The following is a 16,874-nucleotide window of genomic DNA, read 5'->3' as shown; positions in this document are numbered from 1 at the left end:
ATATTAGGAACTCATATTTATAGCTCAAGACTTAAAGCCCAACGGCCTAACAAAAAAAATAATTGGCTTAACAGCTTGCAACCGACTAAAAGTCTTCTAAACTATCTATATGATTTGTATACTCTGGTAAATCTCTACATATCACTAATCAAATACATACATTAGAATAAAAATTACAAATAAATGAACAAATGAGATATGATTATTCTATTATTGTTTACGACGACCCTGCATCAAACCTACTAAATATTTTCTAAACCATAAAAAAGTAAGTGGATTTTTTATCAAACCTTGTAAGGATCTTAATATATATACGTGGGCAAGATCTAATTACATTGTATAAAACTCTTTAAGTTTTAAAGATCGAGATTAATGGTAAAAACGAGAAGATATTTACTGAAAAAGAATAAAGAGTTAGTTTTAGTATTTGATTTTCCTCAATCTAATAATTTTAAAAATGTGTAAAACTAAAATAGTTATATACAGTGTAAATGATATATATATATATATATATATATATATGGTTACAAACGAAATGGAAGGAAAACAGTGTCTAAGCTCCATGTTGGCTAACAACCATGCTGCCAAGAGCATCGAGCTCTAAAACTCCATGAACACGAGGTGCGTATTGGGGCACGTAAGGATGAAACGAGGGATAGACGAAAGTAGATGTTTCTTTTAAAATTTTAATTTTTTTATATTTTAAATTTTTTGAACTATTATATATTAATAATCTATTTTTTCCTTAAACTTTATAAATTTTTTCTCTAAAATTTTTTAATCTCAACTTATAACATAAAATTTTATGTCATGAGAGCCAACCATATATATATACACACGCATATAATTCATGTTATAGAAATGTATAAATCCGCATCGTATTAGGTATAGATCCATGTATACTGATATTTCTAATGAAGATGGAGTACTTTTAATATTAAATATGTCGGATATTTTGGGATATAATAATGCATGTCCGTACGCACACTCCTTCAACACATGCAGGGGGACTCGGGGATCTACAAAAAAGAATTGGGTTGTTTTTAGGGAGAAATTTCTGGGGAAATTAGGGTTCATGACTTTGATCTCGTCTAACCTGATATATTTGAAAGAGAGAGAGAGAAAGAGAGAGAAAGAAAGAGAGAGAGAGAGAGAGAGAGAGATGAGTTAGCTTTACGTAGAGTGGTCAATGTAGATGATTTGCAGAGTGTGGGAATGCTGGGCTTTTAGGAGTCATGCTTGCTTCGTACGAGGCCCCCGAGATAAGCCATGTGGGATGTAGAAAGAGAAACTATATATATATATAAGTTTAACAAGGGTTACAAGGGATTGGATTTTTCTTAGATGGAATGGCGGGTTTGTCTTGCTATATTATACAATCAACCCTATCATGATTAAGTGTTGGGAAATGTTGTTTCTGCACTTGGAAATGACCCCTGCAAAAAGGGTCTTTTAACAAAGAAACTCTCTTTTAATATGCTCATGTTTGTATGTATGTATATATATACATACTGTATCTTGTATAACATTTTCTTCTCCTTTCAGGCCCTTATCTTCTCTCAGGTTTAGTTTTCCTTCTAAAATGTCTTAGCTTGCCACCATAAAAGCTTTAACCGAGAAGACAGAAGAAGCCAGACCGGTCAAACTCAAACCCTTAAACTATCTCATCATCATTAACTTCGGTTAAGTTTCCTTTTTATGATCATTTCTGTTGTTGATGGTCGCTTGATCATCTTGTGTTTCCTTTTCTTCACTTGCAGATGACATTTGATTTGTTGTTGAAAGGCTAAAGCACAGTCTTTTGAAATGGGTTCCATGAATTCGAACAACTGGCTTTCTTTTCCTCTTTCTCCCACTAATTCTCCTTTGCCAACGCATTTGCACTCCTCTCAGACTCCCCATCAGTTCAATCTAGGGTTAGTGAATGATAACATGGAGAATCCCTTCCAAATTCAAGGTAGCATCTTTCTCTTTGTTCTTATTTTTATGTTTTTGTTTTAATCTAACTGGATATTTTGACAGAATGAAACTTGATAAACACGAGTGAAGTTCCAAAGGTTGCAGATTTCCTCGGAGTTTGGAAATCCGAAACTCCTTCGTTAGATCTCGCGTCGGCCTTCAACGAACTTCATCAATCGAATGATTCTGACTATTCGTTTCAACATAACAACATCGTCCAAGTGCCCAACACTATTCTAACACCTCCTGCCGAGTTCCAAGAAAGTGCTAACAATTTGCAGTCGCTTACATTATCCATGTGCAGCGGCAAGGGATCATCAACCACAGAAACCATCACCGAAAACAGTACAAATACCATCGAGGCTCCCCCGAGAAGAACCTCGGACACTTTCGGGCAAAGAACATCCATATACCGTGGCGTAACAAGGTGAGTTTTCCTATAATTATCCGTCTTAAATTTGGATTTTGAAACTATATATATATGTTGAAAGTGCAGGCATAGATGGACTGGAAGGTATGAAGCTCATCTATGGGATAATATTTGTAGGAGAGAAGGGCAATCAAGGAAAGGAATACAAGGTAGAGTTTGAACTTCTTCTAGGGTTCCATTTCAAGTGAAAATTTCATTGTTTGCTAACCCATTTCTCCATTTTTATTTTTTTCATGGTTACCTTGACGACTTTACTTCATTAAGTTGAGCAGGTGGATATGATAAAGAAGACAAAGCAGCTAGGGCTTATGATCTTGCTGCACTCAAATACCGGGGAACATCCACCACCACTAATTTCCCGGTATATAACATAAGTGAAGCACTGCAGATCGATTAAAGTTAAATCTCCAGTTTTAAACACTGATTTTCTTCTTGTACATGATTTTCTAGATTAGTAATTATGAGAAGGAGCTTGAAGAAATGAAGCACACGACTAGACAAGAATTTGTTGCTTCCATTAGAAGGTACACACATACACATAAATTTACATACAACAAGAGATTCATTTTGCAGGTTTTGGAAGTGTACAACAATTATATATATATATATATATATTTGTTATATCTCCCAACATAATTTCATATCTTCGGACTTACTCTCCACTCAACAAAGCCTACAAGAAGCTCATATCTTCTAGGTAAAGGCCTCCGAATCAAGTATAGTAGATAGATATGATCTCTAACAAGTCCATGTGATCTACTAGAACTGCTGAAAATTAAACTAACTTTCGGTGGAAAGTTGGATTTAATTAATCCACCGAATGGCAAATGTCAAAAAGGGTGGCTTTGTGTTGAAAATTAACAATGATAGAAATGCACTTTTAGTCATTGTAATTTAGGGTATTTACAAATTAGTCCTTAAAGCTAAATACCCTAGCTCATTTAGCTTCAAAATCATCCTAAATCATTCTAGCTTTCTTCCAATACTAGAGAGAATTTAGAGAGTTTCTTGAGAGTTGTTTTCTTCTTTTTTTTATCAAGAGAGAATTAACATTGTTTTCTCCTTGGTAGATAGAGAGAGGTTGTAATTCCTATTTTCTCATAGTGAAATTCTTCTACCGTTGCCCGTGGTTTTTACCCTAAATTATTTAGGGGTTTTCCACGTAAATTTTGTGTCTCTTTTATCTTCATTTTTATTTTCTCAAATTATCAGTTGCGATCTTGCTCTATCCGATAGCCGTCTTCCGCAACAATTGGTATCAGAGCCAGATTTGAGTATGTAATATCTGCTTATTGTCTTTGTGGTTGCCACCAAAAGGTGGATCCTCCAACATAAGAAAATAAGAAGTTATTACCCATTCTTTGAAGGTTCCAGAGAACTATTCACGATAGTGAAATAGTGGGAGCTATCCGTAAAAGAAGCTATGGCAACGAAATTTGATATTGAAAAATTCAATGGGAGAAATTTCTCATTGTGGAAATTAAAGATGAAGGCCATCCTGAGGAAAGACGGGTGTCTAGCAGCTATCAATGAAAGGCAGTAGATTTCACAGATGACAACAAATGGAGCGAAATGGACGGGAATGTTATGGCAAACTTTCATCTGGCATTAGCAGATGAAGTATTGTCAAGCATCGAGGAGAATAAGACAGCTAAGGAGATATGGGATCATCTCACCAAATTGTACGAGGCCACATCGTTGCACAATAAAAATTTCCTGAAGAGAAAATTGTACACTCTCCGGATGTCAGAATCTACTTCAGTGACGGAGTACTTAAACACACTAAACACTTTATTTTCTCAGCTTACATCCTTAAGCTGTAAAATAGTAGAACAAGAACGTGCTGAACTTCTACTTCAAAGTCTACCGGATTCGTATGATCAACTCATCATCAACTTGACAAACAGTAATGTCACCAGTCTAGTCTTTGATGACGTTGCAGCTGCTGTTCTACAAGAAGAAAATCGGCGCAAGAACAAGGAAGACAGACAAGTAAATCTGCAACAAGCAGAAACATTGACAACGATGACAACGATGAGAGGGAGATCAACAGAACGTGGCCAAAGCAGCAGTCACAAACATGGTAGATCGAAGTCGAGAATCAAGAAGAATTTAAAGTGCTACCACTGTGGAAAGAAGGGTCACTTGAAGAAGGATTGTTGGAGTCTAAATAAAAACTCCAATCCACAAGGCAATACTGCAAACACTTCAGATGATGGAGATGCTCTATGCTGTGAAGCGTCAACCACCGTGGAAGGTAGAAAGAGATATGCAGACATATGGCTCATTGATTCGGGAGCAACATATCACATGACCTCAAGAAGAGAATGGTCCCATCATTATGAACCTGTCTCAGGAGGATCTGTGTATAGTTGCAATGATCATGCCTTAGAGATCATTGGCGTGGGAACCATCAAATTGAAGATGTATTATGGAACAATTAAAGTTGTTCGAGATGTGCGGCACGTGAAAGGCCTGAAGAAAAATTTATTATCCTACGGATTGTTGGATAATAATGCAAGCAAGATTGAAAGACGGAAAGGAATCATGAAGGTGTTCCATGGAGCGTTTGTGGTTTTGAAAGGCGAAAAAATAGTTGCAAACTTGTACATGCTGAAAGGAGAGACTTTGGTAGAAGCAGAAGCCTCTGTTGCCTCATGTAGTTCAGATTCAGCAATGCTATGGCATCAGAAACTTGGACACATGTCAGAACAAGGAATGAAAGTCCTTGTGGAGCAAAAGCTACTTCCAGGCTTAACAAAGATATCACTTCCTTTGTGTGAGCATTGCATAACAAGTAAGCAGCACCGGTTGAAATTCAACACATCAAATTCTAGAGGCAAAAGTGTTCTAGAATTGGTTCACTCTGATGTATGGCAAGCACCAGTTACATCCCTAGGCGGAGCAAAATACTTTGTCTCATTTATTGATGACTACTCTAGGAGATGTTGGGTGTACCCTATTAAGAAGAAGTCAGATGTGTTTTCCACTTTCAAAAACTTCAAAGCGCGGGTGGAACTTGATTCTGGAAATAAGATCAAGTGTTTCAGAACAGATAATGGAGGAGAATACACAAGCGAAGAATTTGATGACTTTTGCAGGAAAGAAGGCATCAAAAGACAGTTCACAGTGGCGAACACTCCTCAACAAAATGGAGTGGCAGAGCGGATGAACAGAACCTTGTTAGAAAGAACAAGAGCAATGTTGAGGGATGCAGGCCTAGAAAAATCATTCTGGGCAGAAGCAGTCAATACCGCCTGTTATTTGGTGAATCGAGCTCCATCAACTGCAATAGAGCTGAAGACACCAATGGAGACGTTGACTGGTAAACCAGCTGATTATTCAAACCTCCATATATTTGAAAGTACTGTGTACGTGATGTACAACTCCCAAGAAATCTCAAAGCTGGATCCAAAATCCAGGAAATGCAAATTCTTGGGGTATGCTGATGGAGTCAAGGGGTATCGCTTGTGGGATCTCACTGCCCGCAAAGTGATCATCAGTAGGGATGTTATCTTTGTAGAAGATAAATTACAAAGAAAAGAAGACAATGATAGCACTGAAAAGTCAGAGCCTACACAAATACATGTGGAAAAGGAGGTTGAACAAGGAGATTCTTCTGAAGCAGAACCAGCACATGATGAACAAGAACTAGAGACTTCTGAAGCTCCAACAACTCGTCAATCAGATCGTGTGAGAAGGCGTCCCAATTGGCACTCAGATTATGTTATAGAAGGTAATATTGCATACTGCCTTTTAACAGAGGACGGTGAGCCATCAACATACCATGAGGCAATAAACAGCTCAGATGCTTCACTGTGGATGATGGCGATGCAAGAAGAAATTGAAGTCCTTCATAAAAATAATACATGGGACCTTGTGCCACTACCACAAGGAAGGAATCCAATTGGTAACAAATGGGTCTTCAAAATCAAGCGAAATGGTGACGATCAAGTTGAGAGGTATCGTGCAAGACTGGTGGTCAAAGGATATGCTCAAAAAGAAGGTATTGATTTCAATGAAATATTTTCTCTTGTGGTTCGACTAACAACAGTTCGAGTAGTTTTGGCAATGTGTGTTACATTGAACTTACATCTAGAGCATCTAGATGTTAAAACAGCTTTTCTTCATGGAAATCTTGAAGAAGAGATTTACATGCTCCAGCCTGAAGGTTTTGAAGAAAAAGAAAAGAAGAACTTGGTTTGCAGGTTGAACAAATATCTGTACGGTCTAAAGCATGCGCCGAGGTGTTGGTATAAGAGATTTTATTCCTTCATTATGTGCCTTGGATACAACAGACTTAATGCAGACCCTTGTGCTTATTTTAAGAGGTCTGGTGATAACGATTTTGTTATATTGCTGTTGTATGTGGATGACATGTTGGTTGCAGGACCCAACAAAGATCATATTGAAGAATTGAAGGCACAACTGGCTAGGGAATTTGAAATGAAGGACTTGGGATCAGCAAACAAGATTCTAGGGATGCAAATTCACCGAGACAGAAGTAATAGGAAGATTTGGCTTTCACAAAAGAATTACTTGAAGAAGATCTTGTCACGATTCAACATGCAAGATTGTAAGCCAATTTCTACCCCTCTTCCTATTAACTTCAAATTATCCTCCAGTATGAGTCCTAGCAGTGAAGAAGAGAGGATGGAGATGTCTCGAGTACCGTATGCATCAGCAGTGAGAAGTTTAATGTTCGCTATGATATGCACAAGACCAGACATTGCACAAGCAGTGGGAGTGGTTAGTCGGTACATGGCGAATCCAGGCAAAGAGCATTGTAATATTGTAAAGAGGATCCTAAGATACATCAAAGGGACCTCAAATGTTGCATTATGTTACGGAGGATCAAACCTACTTATAAATGGGTATGTCGATTCTGACTATGCAGGGGATTTGGATAAAAGCAAATCTACTACAGGATATGTGTTCAAAGTTGTTGGTGGAGCTGTAAGCTGGGTTTCAAAATTGCAGTCAGTTGTGGCTACATCCACAACAGAGGCAGAATATGTAGCAGCTACACAAGCCAGTAAAGAAGCAATTTAGTTGAAGATGCTATTGGAGGAGCTTGGGACAATCAAGAGTTTGTCTCTCTGTTTTGTGACAGTCAAAGCGCCTTGCATCTAGCAAGGAATCCAGCATTTCATTCAAGGACAAAACACATACGAGTTCAATACCATTTCATTCGTGAAAAGGTGGAAGAATAGACGGTAGATATGCAGAAGATCCATACCAAAGACAACATAGCAGATTTCATGACGAAGGCGATCAATACCGATAAATTTACTTGGTGTCGATCCTCTTGTGGCCTGTCAGAAACGTAAACAACATGATGGTACAAGGTAGAAAGAATTGTGTGAAGATATGATTGTTTCAATCAAATCTTCAAGTGGGAGATTGTTGAAAATTAAACCAACTTTCGGTGGAAAGTTGGATTTAATTAATCCACCGAATGGCAAATGTCAAAAAGGGTGGCTTTGTGTTGAAAATTAACAATAGTAGAAATGTACTTTTAGTCATTGTAATTTAGGATATTTACAAATTAGTCCTTAAAGCTTTAACTATAAATACCCTAGCTCATTTAGCTTCAAAATCATCCCAAAGCATTCTAGCTTTCTTCCAATACTAGAGAGAATTTAGAGAGTTTCTTGAGAGTTGTTTTCTCCTTTTTTTATCAAGAGAGAATTAACATTGTTTTCTCCTTGGTAGATAGAGAGAGGTTGTAATTCCTATTTTCTCATAGTGAAATTCTTCTACCGTTGCCCATGGTTTTTATCCTAAATTATTTAGGGGTTTTTCACGTAAATTTTGTGTCTCTTTTATCTTCATTTTTATTTTCTCAAATTATCAGTTGCGATTTTGCTCTATCCGATAGTCGTCTTCCGCAACAAGAACAAATTCAAGATCTAATTATTAAATCTATTTAACCCGTTCGTATACAAATAGTTATAATTATTTTATATCTATTATCATTAGCTATAATCGCTATGAATATTCCTACAAACTGATAAGGGGACCGAACCTTTTGCAATCTACTCATATTCTCCTTCCTCTTCCTTTTGATCAACTACCTCTTACAAAAAAACACTTATCATCGATCACTATGACTCTCCGTCCACATTGAAAGAAGTGATCCACCAACAATGGATGATACCAATTTATCCCAACGATCTTTAATTTGTTTATAATGTTTTATATACCAGGAAGAGCAGTGGTTTTTCAAGGGGTGCATCGATGTATCGTGGAGTAACGAGGTTTATTACTGTCAACGTGAACAGCGCCCCATGCATGATCTTCTTCTCCACCTCTAACGAACATGAATCTATAAACAGGCATCATCAGCACGGCCGATGGCAAGCGAGGATTGGCAGAGTTTCCGGAAACAAAGATCTTTACCTAGGAACTTTCAGTAAGTTCATGATTTTCCCCATCAATAAAATGACCTAGACCGTCCTTAATCATGATTTGTTACTCAATTACAGATACGGAGGAGGAAGCTGCGGAGGTTTACGACATTGCGGTGATCAAATTCCGAGGACTTAATGCGGTGACGAACTTCGACATGAATCTTTATGATGTAAAAGCCATTCTCGAGAGCAATTCATTGCCGATCGGTGGAGCTGCTGCTAAACGACTAAAGGAATGTCAAGCACTTGAATCAACGAGGAAACGGGAAGAAATGATAGATCTCGGTTCGAGTTTCCAATTCGGAAGCTCAAGCAGTAGCAGGCTACAAGGTTATCCTCTAATGCAAGTTACATTCGATCGTCAACCTCAACCGTTGCAGACATTACAAAACCACGAAATGAACTCTCAGTACGCTCAAGACAACTCTAGTTTTCACTAGAATTACATTCAAACGCAGCTGCAATTGCACCAGCAGCAATCCGCTGGGTCTTAATAACTTGCAGCACTCGAGCCAGGGTTCACAATTGTACAATAGTTACATCCAAAGCAACCCGGCTTTGCTCCACGGCTTGATGAACATGAGCTGCTCTTCGGCCTCCGTCGTTGACAACAACGAGAGCGGCTCTAGTGGGAGTTACAGCGGAGGGTATCGGCAGGAAACACGGTGGGGACAACTGAAGAGCTCGGTTTTGTTAAGGTTAACTACGACATGCCTTGTGGGAGCTATGGCAGCTGGTCTGTTGACTCGGTTCAGGGCTCGAATCCCGGTGTTTTCCCGATGTGGAATGACTAAGAAGACTAACAAGTAACAACATTTAAAGTTCCAAGTTTTGGAGACAAATCAAAATCATTGTGAACTAATAACAGTTTAATTTTTCGAAGCAAAAAAGGCTTATAGGCTTAGCTTTCTCCTTATAAAATTATAAACTTTAATATCTTAATCTAAACTTTAAATTTTAATCACCTAATCTTACACTCTAAATAATATAAATAACAATAAAATAAACATAACGTAAATGAAATTGTATACAACATATATATTTAACAATTTAACCAACAAAACATCAATTCAATGCGTTGTTAGAATTAGGTTATTAGTTTCGACCTTCAATTTCTTTTCTTAATTTGGACTTTAAACAACTCATTTCACTCACCAAACATGTCTATCTACACATAATCCAACTCGATATTTAGATATAAAAAGATAAGTATTAGTATATAAATATAATCAAAAACAAAAACTAGCTTCAAAAACTCTTTTTTTTTCTTTTTTTTTCTTCTCTCTTTCTCTCCGAGAAATGGAAAATAATCCTTCATCTTTACCGCTATTTCCACAGGAGTTAAATTTAGAGAACCTTAAAGCCACCAAAATTCTAGGCAACGGAGCAATGGGTACTGTCTTTCTCGTCCACGACACGGCCGCCGACCCAACCGCTCGTTCCCCGTTTGCTCTCAAAGTTGTTCAGCGATCCAAACACGACGCCGACCGTCGTGCCTGTTTGGAGATTGCGGTGTTGGAGAAGATTTCCGCCGCCGACCCCGACTCTCAACACCCATTTCTCCCTCGTCTTTTGGGTCACCTTCAGACCGCCGAGCTTCTCGCTTGGGCCGTCCCTTATTGCCCTGGCTCCGACCTCCACATCCTCCGTTACCGTCAAATAGACCGGGTTTTCTGCCCCGTCGTCATCCGGTTTTACCTGGCGGAGATTCTATGTGCTCTCGAGCACTTGCATTCCCTCGGCATTGTTTATCGGGACCTCAAGCCGGAGAACATTCTCATTCAACAATCAGGTCACGCGATGCTGACGGATTTTGACCTTTCACGTAATTTAAAGAAGAAACCATTATCGGAATCCTTAGCCGACGAGAAAAAGGAGGGGAATTTGTTTCAACGGATAAATTTCATACGATGCATCCCTGTCGTACCCAATATCAGAATCGAAAGAGCTTTTAGTAGAGCGAAATCGGCACGAGTAAGCCCGGAGGGTCGACGGAAACTGAGTTTCGCAGACGAGGAACGTTCCAAGTCCTTCGTGGGAACAGACGAATACGTTTCGCCGGAAGTATTACGCGGACTCGGACACGAATTCGCCGTCGATTGGTGGGCTCTCGGGATTCTATCCTACGAGTTGCTCTACGGTACGACGCCGTTTAAAGGAGAAAACCGGAAAGAGACGTTTCGGAAAATCCTGACCAAGGAACCGGATTTCATGGGAGAACGAAACGCTTTGACGGATTTGATCGGACAGTTATTAAAGAAGGATCCGAAAAAGAGACTCGGGTATCACGGAGGCGCGTCGGAAATCAAGGAGCACGCGTTCTTTAGAGTGTTGAACTGGGACCTATTAACAGAGGTCTTACGACCGCCGTATATTCCATCGAGAGACGATTGTGACTTGACGGAGAAGATGACGGAAGAAGAAATAGATATAAGGGAATATTTCGAGAAAATGAAGGCTCCGTCGTCAATGCAACAGTTACCATTACCGCCACCTTCATCGCAGCTTATAAGGATCGTTTCTTTTACGGAGTTCTAACGCCGGTGTGAGATACAGTGCAGATAAAAGAACGTAGAAATGGCGGAAATTAGCTGTATAACATAAAGCTGGTAGTACCAAAAGTAGCAATAAAAGTAGACCAAGAAATGCAGGAAGAAGATTTCACTCCATGGCCTTACAACTGCCCTTTCTGGAAACTTTTAACCTATTTGGGGATTATATTTATACTCTTCTTCCTTTTCGGTAAATTATAAATTATGTAGAGTCATTATTAACCTAAACCAATTTTAAACTCTCATGTCATTAGAATAACTACAGAATAAAAAGAAAATTTGTCAAAATTAAGATTAACGAAATAAAAGGTAGGGATTAAATTATAGAATAACTAGAAAGTATATTTCTTTAATAAGTTATAGAAAATAATTAAGTCATCAACCAGCTGAAAAGTGGGATTCAGGAACACTCTATTAAGTCAGATTTCAAGAACCAAGTTCATCAACAACATTAAGCTTTTGACGAAAAGTGGGGAAATAGAACTTTGAAAGTGGCTTTGTGAAGTCATCAGCCAGCTGAAATTAATTCGGATAAAGTCAACGTCAAACTCAACATGCTAGGATCGCGCATGAAAAAACGGATTCGCACTCATAGTGACAGCACTTGTACTATCACTCCACACATCTAGAGCCTCAGTACAATAAACCCTCATATCTCCAAATAAAGCTTGTAGCCACATTAGTTCAGACAACGCATCAACTATCCCACGATATTCGACCTCTGTAGTAGATTGAGAAACAGATTATTGTTTCTTTGAACACCAATAAACCAAATTATCACTGATATACACACAATAGCCGGACACAAAGCGCCTATCATCATAATTACTTGCCCAATCGGCATTCGAAAAAGCACGCAATGCAAGAGAGTTCCCAGAAGTACAAAACAAAAGACCATAATCCAATGTACACTCAATTATCATAAAATACGTTTAACGGCTAACCAATGAAGTTCACACGGTTGATGCATGAATTGAACAACACAAACAACACTAAAGGAGATGCCGGGCCTAGTATGACTAAGATACAAGAATCCACCCACTACACTTCGATAAACCTGAGGATCATCAAGTGGTAGGCCACCACCAGGAGAACATATATCAACGTAGGAGCAGGTCTAGCATCACCCATATCGGTAAGTTCCAATAGTTCTCAAATATAGTTGTGTTGACTTAAAGCAAGGTTCCCTCACAACGTTCAACTTCAAGACCAAGAAAGAAACTCAACTCGCCAAGGTTTTTTAGAGAGAATTCTTTACCAAGAACACGGACCACATCTTCAATCAATTAATCACAACTCCCAGTGATACCCAATGATAACAATGTTGTCACAATTCCTTACCACCATCTTGTTTAACAAATAAAGATACATCCACATGTGTACCAATAAAACCAATACTAAGCAAAAAAAATTAAAGCTTAGAATATCAATTTCAAGGAGTTTGTTTTAATCCATAGAGAGTTTTTTCCAACTTACACACCAAGAGCTCACCTTTTTCCAAATTTTTCTCAAACCCGAGTGATTGAACCATGAACACATATTCAACCAACTCACCATTAAGAAAAGTATTATTAACATCTACTTGTTAAAACTTTTGTTATGCACCTCAAATGACAAGACCACATTTACTGTTGACGACTTCATAACTGGACGAAATGTGTCGCGAAAATCTTGATCCGTGACTTTGAGAAAATTCTTTTGCAACAAGTCGAGCCTTATAACAAGCCATCAAACCATCTGGATTTCGTTTGACACGAAACAATCACTTACAACCAATAGCAGTCCTATTTTCAGGCAACAAAACAAGTTTCCATGTACCATTCTTTATAAGTGCTTCATACTCATCAACAACAGCTTGATTCCGTAGAGGTGAGGCTAAGGCATGCTTTATCGTGGCCAGTTCAACCTCCGCTTGACACACTTTCATTGCATGAAAAACACGAGGCTTAAAAATCCCAAATTTACTACGCGCAAGCACGGAATGAGTATTAGACAGCCCCCGAGAACTCGTCGCAACCTCATGCTCAGGAATCAAACCAGCCTGCAAACTAGATGGATCACTATTTATACGATCATTTAGCTCCAAACCATCATCCAACCAAGCAGGGCCCACTACATCACCATCAATCAACGAAGCAGGAGCCACTACGTCACCATTATCCAACAAAGTTGGAGCCAATGTTGTTGGGTAGTCACCACAAGAATTAGCATCACAAATCTGTCCAAGAGGTAGAGACCCACTAGCAACATCAACCGGGTGAACAATACCCACTCTAAGACTTTGGTCATGCGGTGAATTTACTTATGTGCCTTCCCCACGCTCTCTTCTTCCCCTAGTAAATTTTCTTTGTTTTCCAATTGTATAAATCCCTTTTTTTCTTTGTTATTTACTATGCAAAGACAAAAGGCATTTCTTATCTTTCACGGGATGGTTCTTTTATTTGTCGTTTGATTGTTTGGGTTTTTTGTATAAATTCAGGGAATTGAGAGTCACATGTTGCTCTATCCTTTAAACTATTACATGAAATAGTATTATTCAAGTTTTTGTCTTTATTGCCTTTTTCTACTCTTGTCATTCACTGAGTTCTTTTTAGCTTTCTGGGTTTTATTGTTGATAAAGTTGGATATTTCTTTGTGGGGGGAATATCCAATTCTATAAGGTTTTGCTTTCTGGGTTTTGGATAATCATCATTGCTTTTCCTTAAAGTTTGAGAATTTTCACTTCTGATTCTAAGAAAAAATGAAGGGATTTGTTCTGTTTCTAGCCATTGCTGTTTTTTCACTGCATGGTAATGGTGTTGTGAGCAAAGAGTGTACAAACATCCCGACTCAGCTGTCATCACATAGATTTAGTTACGAGCTGTTGAAATCCAATAACGAAACATGGAGACAGGGGATGTTTTCTCACTACCACTTAATACCAACCGATGACTCTGCTTGGTCTGATTTGCTACCGAGGAAGATTTTGAGAGAAGAAGATGAATTGGGGTGGCAAATGATGTATCAGAAAATTATGCACCCTGGTCGTTTCAACTTGGCTGCAGATTCTTTGAAAGAGGTCTCACTTCATGATGTTCAATTGGATTCGAATTCGATTCACTGGCGAGCACAGCAAACCAACTTAGAGTACTTGTTGATGCTTGATGTGGATAATTTGGTTTGGAGTTTTAGGAAAACTGTTGGTTTGCCTGTTGAAAACTGAGTCAAGAAACGTGGTAGCAGCCGGCTGCTACTATTTTTGTCAAAGTTTGGCAAGGATTTTGAATTTAAGTAATGACTAATTACATTTTAGTCATTACACTTTAGGGTATTTTCAAAGATTAGTCCCTAAGTTTTAACTATAAATACCCTAGTTCATTTAGCTTCAAAATCACCCAAAATCTTCTAGTTCTCTCTCAAGTGTGTTGTGTAAACACCTGTAAATTTTCTCTTAGAAAAAGATCTGCAGCAGCCCGGAGACGTAAGCACAATTGGCTGAACTCCGTTATCAATTTCGGGTATTATTTTTCCGCTTTTATTTCGCATTCTCACTAATCTGGTTATAGGGAAATTACTCGTACTCGGTTTATTTCCTAACAACTGGTAATCAGAGCTTTTGGTTGTGAATTTTGGCAACTTTCTGTGAGGTTACTATTCATTACTATTCATGTGAATAGTGAATTTCGTGAATAGTGAAATTCGGTCGGCGATACGAGTTTGTCGACGGAGGTGTTCTAATACACGACGGTTCGTAGAAATTGTCAGAAACGATCCAAACGAAGCCAGATTCGAGTGGGAGTGATGGCTGCAGACGAAGGGAAGGTAAAAATTGAAAAGTTCGATGGTGCGGACTTTGGATTTTGGAAGATGCAGATTGAAGATTTTATGTACCAGAAAAATCTATATCAACCTCTTTCAGGAAAGCAACCAGAGGGCATGAAGAATGAAGACTGGGCTCTTCTCGACAAACAAGCCCTCGGAGTTATCCGACTGACGTTATCCCGCAATGTTTTCAACATAGCAAAGGAAAAGACCACGGCGGGTCTTATGGCGGCTCTCTCCAGTATGTATGAGAAGCCATCAGCCTCAAACAAAGTTTATTTGATGAGGCGATTATTCAATTTGCGGATGACGGAAGGGGCATCGGTGGCACAACACCTAAATGAACTCAACACAATCACAACCCAGTTGAGTTCAGTAGAAATTGAATTCGATGATAAAGTTCGAGCTTTAATTCTCTTATCATCTCTACCAGACAGTTGGAATGCTACTGTTACAGCAGTCAGCAGTTCGTCGGGAAACAACAAATTAAAATTCGACGATGTTCGAGATCTGGTATTGAGCGAAGAAATTCGACGGAGAGAATCGGGTGAAGCATCAACCTCCTCAGCCTTGCACACGGAGTCTAGAGGGAGAACTTCAGAAAGAAATTCAAATTGTGGCAGATCCAAATCCAGACGGGGAAAATCAAGAACATTAAATAAAGATTTTACCTGTTATAATTGCGGCAAGAAGGGTCACTTCAAAAGAGATTGCCGAGCACCGAGGAAAAATACTGGTGCACAGGAATCTGCAAACGTGACAGAGGAGATAGGTGATGCCATGATTCTAAGCGTCAACAGTCCGATTGAATCATGGATCTTGGATTCAGGGGCATCTTTCCACTCCACCCCATGCCAAGAAATCATGGAGAACTATGTCAGTGGTGATTTTGGGAAGGTTCATCTTGCTGATGATAAAACCTTAAAGATCGTCGGAAAATGAGACATCCGACTAAAGCTGCCAAACCAGACCACCTGGAAGCTGACAGGAGTGAGACATATTCCTGGCCTCAAAAGAAATCTGATTTCTGTTGGACAGCTTGATGGAGAAGGATATAGCACAACCTTTTCAGGCTGTGAATGAAAGATTACCAAAGGAGCACTCGTCATTGCTCATGGTAAGAAGACTGGTACTCTCTATGTAACCTCAAATTTAGAGAATATCATTGCAGTAGCAGATGCTGATGGAAAATCAAACCTATGGCACCAAAGGCTTGGCCATATGAGCGAGAAAGGGATGAAGACACTTTTGTCAAAAGGGAAGCTACCGGATCTAAAGAATGTAGATGTCGGACTATGCGAGGATTGTATCTTTGGAAAACAAAAGAAAGTCAGTTTTGCAAAGATTGGCAAGACACCCAAGACAGAAAGGTTAGAATTGATTCATACTGATGTATGGGGACCATCCCCGGTTCCATCTCTTGCAGGCTCACTATATTATGTCACCTTCATCGATGATTCAACAAGGAAGGTGTGGGTTTATTTTCTGAAAAAGAAATCAGAAGTCTTTGATACCTTCAGAAAATGGAAGGCCATGGTGGAAAATAAGACTGGTTTGAAAGTCAAGCGGTTGAGGTCTGAAAATGGAGGAGAGTACAGAGACAGTAGATTCAGAGATTTCTGCGCAAACAATGGGATCAAGATGGAGACAACAGTTCCCAAGACACCGCAACATAATGGTGTAGCAGAGCGCATGAACAGAACTCTGAATGAACGTGCC

General features: G+C 38.9%; 1 protein-coding gene and 2 pseudogenes across 1 annotated transcript; all 3 read left to right on the top strand.

Moving 5' to 3' along the window:
* Window positions 1–1,815: 1,815 nt before the first annotated feature.
* Window positions 1,816–9,596, top strand: LOC120195892 (annotated as a pseudogene).
* A 462-nt stretch (window positions 9,597–10,058) lies between these two features.
* Window positions 10,059–11,340, top strand: LOC120195713 (serine/threonine-protein kinase UCN-like). Its single transcript, XM_039197671.1, has one exon. The coding sequence runs from the start codon at window positions 10,102–10,104 to the stop codon at window positions 11,338–11,340; it is 1,239 nt and encodes a 412-aa protein (XP_039053602.1). The 5' UTR covers window positions 10,059–10,101.
* A 2,353-nt stretch (window positions 11,341–13,693) lies between these two features.
* Window positions 13,694–16,874, top strand: part of LOC120202897 — a 9,994-nt pseudogene continuing 6,813 nt past the window's right edge.

The sequence above is a fragment of the Hibiscus syriacus genome, unplaced genomic scaffold (genome assembly GCF_006381635.1).
Source record: "Hibiscus syriacus cultivar Baekdansim isolate YM2019G1 unplaced genomic scaffold, ASM638163v2 tig00000340_pilon, whole genome shotgun sequence".
NCBI classification, from domain to species: domain Eukaryota; kingdom Viridiplantae; phylum Streptophyta; class Magnoliopsida; order Malvales; family Malvaceae; genus Hibiscus; species Hibiscus syriacus.
This window is presented reverse-complemented; position numbering and strand designations above follow the sequence as displayed.